Below are 13,628 nucleotides of genomic sequence, written 5' to 3'. Positions count from 1 at the left end.
AAATTCTATGTGTTTAACTGAAATTTCTTTCTTTTGAGAAGGAGTTTTGCTCTTGTTGCCCATGCTGGAGTGCAATGGCATGATTTTGGCTCACTGCAACCTCCGCCCCCCGAGTTCAAGGGATTCTCCTGCCTCAGCCTCCCAAGTAGCTGGGATTACAGGCATGTGCCACCATACCCTGCTAATTTTGTATTTTTAGTAGATATAGGGTTTCTCCACGTTGGCCAGGCTGGTCTCGAACTCCCGACCTCAGGTGATCTGCTGGCCTCAGCCTCCCAAAGTGCTGGGATTACAGGAGTGAGCCACCACTCCCAGCCGGTTAACTGAAATTTCTAAGAAAAGTATACAGATGATCTACTTAAGGCAGGAATATATTCATTAATAGCTATGGTCATGTAGACTGTACTATGTTGGATGTGGGCTGCCCTGCTTCTTGAAAACAAGAATTGTAGACCACAAATGAGAAAGGCTTTTGAAATACCATTAGCTAAATTAACTACTGTATTTGATACCTGAACTAGTACACTCCTACTCAAAATATATGTTTGAAAGAAAAGTTTCGGCTAGGTGTGCTAGCTCACACACCTGTAATCCCAGCACTTTGGGAGGCAAAGGCAGGTGGATCACTAGAGATCAGGGGTTCGAGACCAGCCTGGCCAACATGGTGAAACCCTGTCTCTACTACACATACAAAAAATCAGTTGGAATCCCAACTACTTGGGAGGCTGAGGAAGGTGCATTGCTAGAACCCAGGAGGCAGAGGTTGCAGTGAGCTGAGATTGCACCATTGTACTCCAGCCTGGGCAACTAACAAAACTCCGTCTCAAAAAAAAAAAAAAAATTTAGCTGGGCATGGTGGTACATGCCTGCAATCCTAGCTACTCGGGAGGCTGAGGCAGGAGAATCGCTTGGGATTCAGAGACGGAGGTTGCAGTGAGCCAAGATCACACCACTGCACTCCAGCCTGGACAACAAAGTAAGACTCTGTCTCAAAAAAAAAGTAAAGTTTCATTCTTTTCCCAAAATGACACTAAATCCTCTAGGCTGGACACGGTGGCTCATGCCTATAATCCCAGCACTTTGGGAGGCCCAGATGTGGATCACATGAGGTTTGGAGATCGCAACCAGCATGGGCAAGATGGTAAAACCCCGTCTCTACTAAAAATATAAAAATTAGCTGGGCGTGGTGGCGGGGGCCTATAACCCCAGCTACTCAGGCAGCTGAGGCAGGAAAATCGCTTGAACCCAGGAGGTGGAGGTTGCAGTCAGCCGAGATCATGCCATTGCACTTCAGCCTCGGCAACAAGAGCAAAACTCCATCTCGGGGAGAAAAAAAAAAGCCAGTGCGGTGACTCATGCCTGTAATCCCAGCACTTTGGGAGGCCAAGGGGGGTGGATCACCTGAGGTCAGGAATTTGAGACCAGCCTGGCCAACATGTGGAGATCCTGTCTCTACTAAAAATACAAAAATTAGTCAGGCATGGTGGTGACCATCTATAGTCTCAGCTACTTGGGAGGCTGAGGCAGGAGAATTGCTTGAACATGAGAGGCGGAGACTACAGTGAACCGAGATCATGCCACTGCACTCCAGCCTGGGCAACAGAGCAAGACTCCGTCTCGGGGAAAAAAAAAAGCAGACAAACCCTCTAATGTAGGCTTTATGTTCTTTATGTGCACACTGACTTATTTTACATGTCCACTGTCATTTCACACAAGCCCTGATCCTGGCTCCATTAGAAGTTTTATTTACCCATCAATTAAAATAACCAACATTTACTAATTGCATTCTGTATTTCACCCATAAGGTACTGTAGGTAATAAAAAGACGTGTAAGTCACATTCTCAACATCCATGCTGCTGCAGTCTCAGGTGAGAAGATAAAAGAGAGAATATAAGTGAGTTCCTTATGAAACTTTTAGATTTCTTTTTTAAAAGTTTTCCTACGTAAAAATTACTTCTCATGTCAAAGATAGGAGCAGCTAGTACATGGATATGGAGCAACTGGTACATGGATGTATCAGCACACACACACACACAAAATAGAAACAGAAACACATCATGAATTTAAAATAAAAAAATAAAATTGCTGGCCGGGCGCGGTGGCTCAAGCCTGTAATCCCAGCACTTTGGGAGGCCGAGACGGGCGGATCACAAGGTCAGGAGATCGAGACCATCCTGGCTAACACGGTGAAACCCCGTCTCTACTAAAAAATACAAAAAACTAGCCGGGCGAGGTGGCGGGCGCCTGTAGTCCCAGCTACTTGAGAGGCTGAGGCAGGAGAATGGCGGGAACCCGGGAGGCGGAGCTTGCAGTGAGCTGAGATCTGGCCACTGCACTCCAGCCTGGGCGACAGAGCGAGACTCCGTCTCAAAAAAAATAAATAAAATAAATAAATAAAATTGCTCATGGAAGACACTCTCATCTTCTTTTTTTTTTTTTTTTTTTTTTTTTTTGATACATCTCACTGTTATCCAGGCTAGAGTGCAGTGGTGCGATCATGGCTCACTGTAGCTCCGACCTTCCAAGCTCCAGTAATCGTCCCACCTCAGTCTCCCAAGTAGCTCAGACCACAGATGCATGCTATCATGCCCTTTTTTTTTGTTTAATGGTAGCAACAGGGTCTGGCTATGTAGTCTAGACTGGTCTCAAGCACCTGGGCTCAAGTAATCCTCTTGTCTTGGCCTCGCAAAAGGCTGGGATTATAGGAATAAACCATAGCACCTGGCCTATTTCCATTTTTCTACCCTTAATAATTTATTTATATGTAGAAAACTGATAATAATCATGGCCAGGCTTGGGCACAGTGGCTCATGCTTCTAATCCCAGCACTATGGGAGGCCAAGGCAGGTGGATCACCTGAGGTCAGGAGTTTGGGACGGGACCAGCCTGGCTGACATTGTGAAACCCTGTCTCTGCTAAAAATACAAAAAAATTATCCGGGTGTGGTGGCATGTGCCTGCAGTCCCAGCTACTGGGGAGGCTGAGGCAGGAGAGTCGTGTGAACCCCAGAGGCAGAAGTTGCAGTGAGCTGAGATTGAGCCACTGCACTCTAGCTTGGGTGACAGTGGGAATCCATTTCAAAAAAAAAAAAAAAATCATGGCCAAACTCAGCAGCTCACACATGTAATGCCAGCATTCAGGTATGCCAAGGTAGAAGGATAACATGAGTTGAGGAGTTTGGGACAAACCTGGGCAACAGAGTAAGACCCCGTCTCTTAAAAAAGAGCTGGAGGAGGAGGTGGCTAAAAAAAAAAAACATGTTTAAGAATAATTAGATCGGCCCGGTGCAGTGGCTCATACCTGTAATCCCAGTACTTTGGGAAGCCAAGGGACAGACCCTGAGGTCAGGAGTTCAAGATCAGCCTGGTCAAGGTAGTGAAACCCTGTCTCTACTAAAAATACAAAAATTAGCTGGGCGCAGTGGCTCATGTCTGTAATCCCAGCACTTTGGGAGGCCAAGGCAGGTGGATCACAAGGTCAAGAGTTCGAGACCAGCCTGACCACCATAGTGAAACTCCGTCTCTACTAAAAATACAAAAAACTTAGCCGGGCATGGTGGCATGCGCCTATAGTCCCAGCTACTTGGGAGGCTGAGACAGGAAAATCACTTGAATCTGGGAGGCAGAGGTTGTGGTGAGCCAAGATCGCACCACTACAATCCAGCCTGGGAAACAGAGACTCCATCTCAAAAAAAAAAAAAAAAAAAACCACCACTACAAAAATTAGCCGGACATGGTGGCACACACCATGTACAGCTGTAGTCCCAGCTACTCAGGAGGCTGAGGCAGGAGAATCGCTTGAACCCTGGAGGTGGGGGTTGTGGTGAGCCAAGATCGCGCCACTGCACTCCAGCCTAGGCAACAGAGCAAGACTGTCTCAAAAATAATAATAACAATAATAATAATTAGATTACGGCCAGGCCTGTGGTTCACACCTGTAATTCCAGCACATTGGAAGCCCGAGGCAGGTGGATCATTTAAGGTCAGGAGTTCGTAACCAACATGGTGAAACCCCATCTCTAATAAAAATACACAAATTAGCCAGGCATGGTGGTGGGCGCCTGTAATCCCAGCTACTCAGGAGGCTAAGGCAGGAGAATCGCCTGAACTTGTGAGGTGGAGGTTGCAGTGAGCCAAGATCACCCCAATGCACTCCAGCCTGGGTGACAGAGCAGAACTGCCTCAAAAAAAAAAAAAAAAAAAAAAAAAAAAAAAAAGGCGAGGCACAGTGTCTTATGCCTGTAATCTCTGCACTTTGCTGGGGCCAAGACAGGCAGATCACCTGAGGTCAGGAGTTCCTGACCAGCCTGGCCAACAAGGCGAAACCCAGGCTCTACTAAAAATACAAAATTAGTTGAGTGTGGTAGCAGGTACCTGCAATCCCAGCTACTTGGGAAGCTGAGGCAGGAGAATCGCTTGAACCCAGGAGGTGGATGCAGCTGAGATCGCACCACTGCACTCCAGCTTGGGTGACAAGAGCAAAAATTCCATCTCAAAAAATAAATAAACAAATAAAATAATATTAGGTGTGGCACGGAGGTTCACACCTGTAATCCCAGTACTTTGGGAGGCCGAGGCAGATGGATCACGAGATCAAGAGTTGAGATCATCCAGCCGAAATACAGTGAAACCTCACCTCTACTAAAAATACAAAAAAGAGGTTGGGCGTGGTGGCTCAAGCCTGTAATCCCAGCACTTTGGGAGGCCGAGACGGGCAGATCACGAGGTCACGAGATTGAGACCATCCTGGCTAACCTGCTGAAACCCTGTCTCTACTAAAAAATACAAAAAACGCCGGGCGCGGTGGCTCAAGCCTGTAATCCCAGCACTTTGGGAGGCCGAGACGGGCGGATCACGAGGTCAGGAGATCGAGACCATCCTGGCTAACACGGTGAAACCCCGTCTCTACTAAAAAATACAATAAAACTAGCCAGGCGAGGTGGCGGGCGCCTGTAGTCCCAGCTACTCGGGAGGCTGAGGCAGGAGAATGGTCTAAACCCGGGAGGCGGAGCTTGCAGTGAGCTGAGATCCGGCCACTGTACCCCAGCCTGGGCGACAGAGCAAGACTCTGTCTCAAAAAAAAAAAAAAAAATACAAAAACTAGCCGGGGGAGGCGGCGGGTGCCTGTAGTCCCAGCTACTTGGGAGGCTGAGGCAGGAGAATGGCGTAAACCCCGGAGGCGGAGCTTGCAGCGAGCTGAGATCCGGCCACTGCACGCCAGCCTGGGGGACAGAGCAAGACTCCATCTCAAAAAAAAAAAAAAACACAAAAATTAGCTGGGTGTGGTGGCACGTGCCTGTGGTCTCAGCTACTTGGGAGGCTGAGGCAGGAGAATTGCTTGAACCCTGGGAAGTTGCAGTGAGCCAAGATCTTGCCACTGAACTCCAGCCTGGCTATGGAGAGAGAATCTGTCTCAAAAAAAAAAAGAAAAAAAAAAAAATCAAGATTCTTTTTGTTTCCTAAACAGTTTTCTGAAGTAAAAAAAAAAAATTCAAGATTCTTACCCATATTAATGTTCTAGTCACTATGTAAACAAGTATTGAAATGAGGTTCCTATAGCTAAAGGGCTAGGGTCCCTTTGGATAATGCTCAACTATTTCCTTTTCCAACACATCTATAAGAATATGGCTTTTGGCCGGGCGCGGTGGCTCAAGCCTGTAATCCCAGCACTTTGGGAGGCCGAGACGGGCGGATCACAAGGTCAGGAGATAGAGACCATCCTGGCTAACACGGCGAAACCCCGTCTCTACTAAAAACACAAAAAAAAAATTAGCCGGGCGAGGTGGCGGCGCCTGTGGTCCCAGCTACTCGGGAGGCTGAGGCAGGAGAATGGCGGGAACCCGGGAGGCGGAGCTTGCAGTGAGCTGAGATCTGGCCACTGCACTCCAGCCTGGGCGACAGAGCGAGACTCCGTCTCAAAAAAAAAAAAAAAAAAAAAAAAAAAAAAAGAATATGGCTTTTATCTTTTTATCTTTGGCTTTTATCTATCTATATTTTGGACCTCAAGTTAATTTTTTTCACATAAATTTGAGGTTCGGTTCTGGGTGCAGTGGCTCACACCTGTAATCACAGCACTTTGGGAGGACGAGGCGGGCGAATCACGAGGTCAGGAGTTCCAGACCAGCCTGGCCAACATGGTAAAACCCCGTCTCCACTAAAAATACAAAAAATTAGCTGGGCGTGGTGGCAGGCACCTGTAATCCCAGCCACTTGGATTCTATCACTTGAACCTGAGAGGCAGAGTTTGCAGTGAGCCAAGATTGCCACTGCACTCCAGCCTGGGCAATAATGAGAGACTCCGTCTCAAAAAAAAAAAAAAAGAAAATTCAGGTTCTCGCCTTCTCTTCTGTAATTTTCATCACGTGGCAGAATTTGTTATTATTATTTTTTTAATTAAAATTTTCTTTTTAAAGACAAGGTCTCTTTCACAAGCTGGCGTACAGCAGCCCAATCACAGTTCACCACGGCCTTGAACTCCTGGGCTCAAGTGATCCTCCTGCCTCAGCCTCCCAAGTAGCTAGGGCTAAAGGTACCTGCCACCACATCCAACTAATTTTTAAATGTTTTGTAGAGATGGGGTCTCACTATGTTGTTGTCCAGGCTGGTTTTGAACTCCTGGCCTTAAACAATCCTCCCACCATGGCCTCCCAAAGTGCTGGGATTACATCCACAAAGCTCAGTCTATAAATACCTATTAATGTTAGAAAGAGTATGTGGAATTTTTATTTAAAATCACATTTTGGGTTGGATGTGGCGGCTCACGCCTGTAATCCCAGCACTTCGGAAGGCCGAGGTGGGAGGATCATTTAAGGTCAGGAGTTTGAGACCAGCCTGGGCAACATGGTGAAACCCTGTCCCTACTAAAAATTACAAAAATTAGCCAGCCATGGTGGCACATGCCTGTAATCCCAGCTACTCAGAGGAGCTGAGGCAGGAGAATCGCTTGAACCCAGGAGGTTGCAGTGAGCCGAGATCACGCCATTGCACTCCAGCCTGGGCAACAGTAAGAGACTCCGTCTGAAAAAATAAATAAATAAAAAATCAGATTTTGGCAGTCTGGTCACGCCAAAAAAAAAAAAAAAAAAAAAAAAGGAAACATTACACATCATATTTCTTTCTATAAATAGTGATGGGCCATTTCTTAAAATTTTTCTCCCCTTTCCATTTATTGTATTTGCATCTTCTTTAAAGGAACAGAGGGTAAATATGAAAAAACATACTTTCTCACCCAGAGGGCTGCAATGTATCATCATTCAAATCACCAATATTGGCCGGGAGTGGTGGTTCATGCCTGTAATCCCAACACTTTGGAAGGCAAGGCAATGGATCACCTGAGTCCAGGAGCTCAAGACCAACCTGGGCAACATGATGAAATCCCATCTCTACAAAAAATAAATTAGCCAGATGTGGTGGTGTGCACCTGTAATCTCAACTAGTCAGGAAGCTAAGGTGGGAGGATCACCTGAGTCTGGGAGGCAGAGGTTGCAAAGAGCCTAGATCGCATCACTGAACTCCAGCCTGGGGGACAGAGCCAGAGCCTGTCTCAAAATAAAATGAAATAAAACTACAATTATTACCTTGAAAGGAACAAAGGCCCGGGAATTAGGCTAGGATGCAAGATCAGTGGCACTTAATTTTGTGCTTACAATGAAAAGTTCGTTTCAATAAATGTAATTCACATCCCAAAGAGCATAGGATCGCAGTAGAATAAGCAAACCGTAACACAAAGACTGCCATCACATGTCACTGCTAAAGCAAGTGTGTTTGGTGGTACATGCCTAGTTAGTCCTGTCAAGATATTAAAGAAATACATATATATTGTTTTGAAACAGAGTTTCGCTCTGTCGCCCAGGCTGCAGTGCAGTGGCATGACCTCGGCTCACCGCAGCCTCCGCCTCCTGCGTTCAAGTGATCCTCCCACCTCAGCCTCCTGAGCATCTGGGATTACAGGCGCCTGCCACCACGCCTGGCTAATTTTTCTTTTTTTTTTTTTGAGACGGAGTCTCACTCTGTCACCCACGCTGGAGTGCAATGGCCAGATCTCAGCTCACTGCAAGCTCCGCCTCCCTGGGTTCACGCCATTCTCCTGCCTCAGCCTCCCAAGTAGCTGGGACTACAGGCACCCGACACCTTGTCCGGCTAGTTTTTTGTATTATTTAGTAGAGACAGGGTTTCACCGGGTTAGCCAGGATGGTCTCGATCTCCTGACCTCGTGATCCGCCCGTCTCGGCCTCCCAAAGAGCTGAGATTACAGGTTTGAGCCACCACGCCTGGCCTCATTTTTATTTTTTTTTTTGAGGCGGAGTCTCACTCTGTTGCCAAGGCTGGAGTGCAGTGGCACAATCTTGGCTCACTGCAACCTCACAAGCAATTCTCTGCCTCAGCCTTCCCAGTAGCTAGGACTACAGGCACCCATCACCACGCCCAGCTAATTTTTGTATTTTTAGTAGAGACGGTTTCACCATCGTGGCCAGGCTGGTCTTGAACTCCTGACCTCGTGATCCACCCGCCTCAGCTTCCCAAAGTGCTGGGATTAAAGGCATGAGCCACCGTACCCGGCCACGCCTGGCTAATTTTTGTATGTTTTTAGTAGAGATGGGGTTCCACCATGTTGGCCAGGCTGATCTTGAACTCCTGGGTTCAAGTGATCTTATCTCCCTCAGTTTCCCAGAGTGCTGAAATTACAGGCGTGAGCCACCAAGTCCAGCCTTAAAGAAATATTTTTGTTAATGTCTTCTATAAAATTAGATTCATGCTTCGTAATCATTTCAATTCTCAATATTCAGAGAACTTACTAAAATTAAAGTTCTTCCCATCATCCCACTGTGAATTATATTCTAATTAGCAAATATTTTACATATTATTCTTTTACTTTTTATGGAATAATTTTTTTTTTTACATGTTACCCTGTGTCTCAATTTCCTCATCTGAAAAATGCATTTTTTTAAGTAAAAAATTTTTAATTATGGCAAATTACACATAATCTAAAATTTACCATGGTAATTTTTTTTTTCTTTTTTATTATTATACTTTAAGTTCTAGGGTACATGTGCATAACGTGCAGGTTTGTTACATATGTATACTTGTGCCATGCTGGCATGCTGCACCCATCAACTCGTCAGCACCCATCAACTCGTCATTTACATCAGATACAACTCCCAATGCAATCCCTCCCACCTTCCCCCCTTTTTATGGAATAATTAAAAAACAACAAAAAAAGCAGCCCTTTTCAAAATAAACCCAGTTTGGACCCTGGATCAGGAGAGAAAAAACAAACTCAGCTATAAATGACATTTTGTGAGTTATTCTGAATTCCAATTGAAAACAAAAACCAACAATGAAGACATTTTGGGGGCTACTGGGACTATTTGGTTAAATATTATTATTGATAGCGTTTTTGTTTGGTTTGGTTTTTCTGAGATGGAGTCTCGTTCCGTCGCCCAGGCTGGAGTGCAGTGGTACGATCTCAACTCACTACAAGCTCCGCCTCCCAGGTTCGCGCCATTCTTACCTCAGCCTCCCGAGTAGCCGGGACTACAGGCGTCTGCCACCACGCCCGGCTAATTTTTTATATTTTTAGTAGAGGCGGGGTTTCACCGTGTTCGCCAAGATAGTCTTGATATCCTCGGCCTCCCAAAGTGCCGGGATTACAGGCATGAGCCACTGCGCATGGCAGATAGCATGTTATTTATATAACTATTGATGTTATTAAGTCAATCCTAAATTTTTCAGGGTGATGAAGATATCGTAATTACACAGAACAACGTCATTATTAGGAGAGACATGCTGAAGTACTTAGAAGTGTCATGATACCCACAGTTAAAGCAAAAGCAAATATATCAATTAGCAATCCTGGCTCGCTGCAACCTCCGTATCCTGGGCTCAAGTGATTCTCCTACCTCAGCCTCTCAAGTAGCTAGGATTACAGGGGCCCACCACCACGCCCAGCTAATTTTTATATTTTTAGCAGAGACGGAGTTTCACCATGTTGGCCAGGCTGGGCTTGAACTCCTGACCTCAGGTGATCCACCTGCCTGCCTCAGCCTCCCAAAGTGCTGGGATTACAGGTATAAGACACTGTACCCAGCCTATTACTTTTAATTATTCTATAGGTATTAATATTTTCAACAAAAATTTAAGGGAAAAAATCGTTTTCTTCAAATTTTAATCAAAATTAGCATTATCAATAAACTTAGGCTAGGCACGGTGGCTCACGCCTGTAATCTCAGCACTTTAGCAGGCCAAGGTGGGAAAATCACTTGAGGTCAGTTCGAGACCAGCACGGCCAACATGGCGAAACCCCGTCTCTATTAAAAATACAAAAATTAGCCAGGTATGGTGGTACATGCCTGCAGTCCCAGCTGCTGAGGCGGCTGAGGCTGAGGCGGGAGAATCGCTTGAACCCGGGAGGCAGATGCTGCAGTAAGCCGAGATGACACCACTGCACTACAGCCTGGGCGACACAGCAAGACCATGTCTCAAAATAAAAAAAAATAAATAAAATAAACTTAATGATAAAATGGGTTAACCAGGCCTCAAATTCTAATTCTCTCTTTCCGAGTAATAATGTCATAAATACAGACTTTCCCACTGAAAATATCAAAGGCATTTCCTGCTCATAAAACCATGACGGTAGTTTTGACAAAGATTAAAACAGAAAATGCTATATGTTTAGATCAAGTGGGTTTTTTCCAGTTCACTATAGGACTTACCTATCCATGTCATCATCTCCAGGTAATAAGGGTGGGAGGGGCAGAGGAGGCAATGTTGAAGTTTTCAGGTGTGGAATAGCAGCTGTTACAGATACTTGAGTCTTCACAGAAACCTGTACAGGGGGCTGAGAATTTGCCTGAGAGGACACAGAAGATGTCTTTGAGTGAGTAGAAGAGGGCAAAGTTGAAGTACTGGAAGCAGGAACCTGACTAAATGCTGGCTGAGAAGGAGGCAGAGGTGGTTGCTGCGGAAGAGCTGGTACTGGAGGCAAAGGTGGCAAAGGGGGTGTCTGAGGTGGAGGGGTAGTAGTTGGTAGAGGGGGTGGGGGAGAAGTAATTGTAGGAAGAGGTGGAGGGGTCTCCTTTTCTGATGTTTCTGTCTCCTTTGGAGTAACAATCTCCTCTTTCAGTGCTATGGGTTTAGAGTCTCTTGTTCCCTGTGCTTTCAAATCTTTAACAAGATGCTTCTCAGAGTTCTCATCCAACTTTACTTTCCCTGTATCTAAAGAATTTTTTACCTCTGTGTTTAGATGTGTTACATTCACCAGATCAGTATCTGGAGCAGATTTTTCCAATTTTACACTTCTGGGTAACTTTTTAGACTCCAAACCTGAATCCTTAGCCTCTACTGAACTGTTCTCTTTTCTAGGCAAAAATACAGGTGAACCCTTGGATTCCTTTCCATCCATTTTTGCTGCAGCAGCAGCAGCTGCTCTTTCCTTCTTTTTCCTACTGAGTTCAGCTCCCAGACTGGAATTCAGTGGAAGCCTGACAGGTGAGATACTGGAATGACGACTGCGTGAACTGGATCTCTTCTTTTTACTATGAGAAGATGAATGTCTTGAATATGCAGGACTTCTACTTCTGGACTTCATGGATTTCCTACTGGAAAAATAAAAAGGCAGTTTTAAATGAATAGACTACAGTAGTATATGGAGGAAAACAGATCAACAAAACAAACTATGAAGAACTGTAACTTATCAATCTTAAAATAGATTAAGTGCCATCAAAACCAAGGAAAGTCTGAGAAACCAGCCCAATCAAGAGGCATCCCAAGGAAACAGGACTAAATGTAAGATGGTATAATGAGTAAGATCCTGGAACAGAAAATGGACATTAGGCAGACTAAGTAAATCTAAATAAAGTATGGACTCCAGTTTACAATTATGTTATCAATATTGGTTCATTAACTGTAACAACTGTACCACATTAATGTAAGATGTTAACAATAAGGGAAACTGGATGCAGGGATATATGAGACTTCTTTGCACTATCTTCACAATTTTTCTGTGAGTCTTTTTTTTGAAACAGAGTCTCGCTCTGTCACGCAGGCTGGAGTGCAGTGGCCAGATCTTAGCTCACAGCAAGCTCCGCCTCCCGGGTTCACGCCATTCTCCTGCCTCAGCCTCCCGAGTAACTGGGACTACAGGCTCCTGCCACCTCGCCCGGCTAGTTTTTTGTATTTTTTTTTTTTAGTAGAGACGGGGTTTCACCATGTTAGCCAGGATGGTCTCGATCTCCTCACCTCGTGATCCACCCGTCTTGGCCTCCCAAAGTGCTGGGATTACAGGCTTGAGCCACCGTGCCCGGCCTTCTGTAAGTCTTAAACTACCCTAAAAAAAATAAAGTTCATTTAAAAAATAGATTAAACTGGCCGAGCACGGTGGCTCACACTTGTAATCCCAACACTTTGGGAGGCCGAGGCGGTTGGATCACAAGGTCAGGAGATCAAGGCCATTCTGGCTAACACAGTGATACCCCATCTCTATTAAAAAATACAAAAAATTAGCTGGGCATGGTGGCAGGCACCTGTAGTCCCAGCTACTCAGAAGGCTGAGGCAGGAGAATGGCATGAACCTGGGAGGTGGAGCTTACAGTGAGCCTGGGTGACAGAGGGAGATTCCGCCTCCAAAAAAAAAAAAAAAAAAAAAAAGATTAAACTAATGAAAACATATCTGAATCATATAACAATAAAATTATCTACTACTTGTTCATCTGAAAAAAGATGGGTCACTATTATTTTCCTACAATAGAAAAGAAAGAACCATATTCACAATGATTACTTTCAGAATTCTGATTTTAATCCTTGATAAAGTGAAAACAGGATAAAGAAGTCATGCTCGGTTGGGCGCAGTGGCTCACATCTGTAATCCCAGCACTTTGGAAGGCCAAAATGGGCGGATCACCTGAGGTTGGGAGTTTGAGACCAGCCTGACCAACCATGAGAAACTCCGTCTCTACTAAAAATACAAAATTAGCCAGGTGTGGTGGTGGGCGCCTGTAATCCCAGCTACTCAGGAGGCTGAGGCAGGAGAATTGCTTGAACCCAGGAGGCAGAGTTTGTGGTGAGCCAAGATTGCGCCATTGCACTCCAGCCTGGGCAACAACAGCAAAATTCCATCTCAAAAAAAGAAAAAAAGAAGTCATACTCCACAGTAAAATTGGGTTATATCCATCAGAAAGGTAAAAGCAACAAGCATGCTTCACCAAAACCTAAATTTGTTAACTAGAGTTATTTAATTGGCAGATCTCAGAAAAATATATTGTTCCTTGCATCCTCAGTTTATAATAAAGTTGTAAAGTTTAAAATAAAGTACTAAACAAATTCCCAACACATAAAACTTAGGATTTACAAAACAAAGTGGAGAAAATATTTTACCAAAATTTGTTAGAACGTTTCAAAAACATGAGGGCTCCTGATATCTTTATTATAAAATGATTTCTAATCAACTATGATTAGAAACTCCTAAAGGAAGGTATTATTGCATGTTTGATTAACCTTCTTAAGGAAGGCATTGGAAATAAAATCTGGGAATCTACGGGGCAGATCATTTTAAGTCGAAACCCAAATCTTTTACTAAAGCCTAACCTGCTGAAGTCTCAATGTGAGATAAAACAAAAAACAGGCCGGGCGCG

The 13,628-nt window shown here is 44.8% G+C and overlaps 1 protein-coding gene across 18 annotated transcripts in view; it reads right to left on the bottom strand.

Annotated features, from left to right (window-relative positions):
* The window catches only part of CDK12 (cyclin dependent kinase 12), a 110,528-nt gene that overhangs the window by 89,123 nt on the left and 7,777 nt on the right, over positions 1-13,628 (bottom strand). For 17 of the 18 annotated variants that reach the window (XR_007720090.1, XR_007720093.1, XR_007720094.1 and 14 more), the window contains one exon: positions 10,713-11,597. Coding sequence is in view for 3 of the 18 variants with exons in the window: in XM_050762539.1 (XP_050618496.1) it covers positions 10,713-11,597 (885 nt within the window). In the remaining 15 variants the exon portion in view is untranslated. The remainder of the gene's footprint in view (positions 1-10,712; positions 11,598-13,628) is intronic. The other variant, XM_050762538.1, reaches the window with a different exon arrangement.

Source organism: Macaca thibetana, chromosome 16 (assembly GCF_024542745.1).
Source record: "Macaca thibetana thibetana isolate TM-01 chromosome 16, ASM2454274v1, whole genome shotgun sequence".
NCBI classification, from domain to species: domain Eukaryota; kingdom Metazoa; phylum Chordata; class Mammalia; order Primates; family Cercopithecidae; genus Macaca; species Macaca thibetana.
Note: the sequence above shows the minus strand (reverse complement) of the source record. Positions and strands in the feature narration are given on the sequence as shown.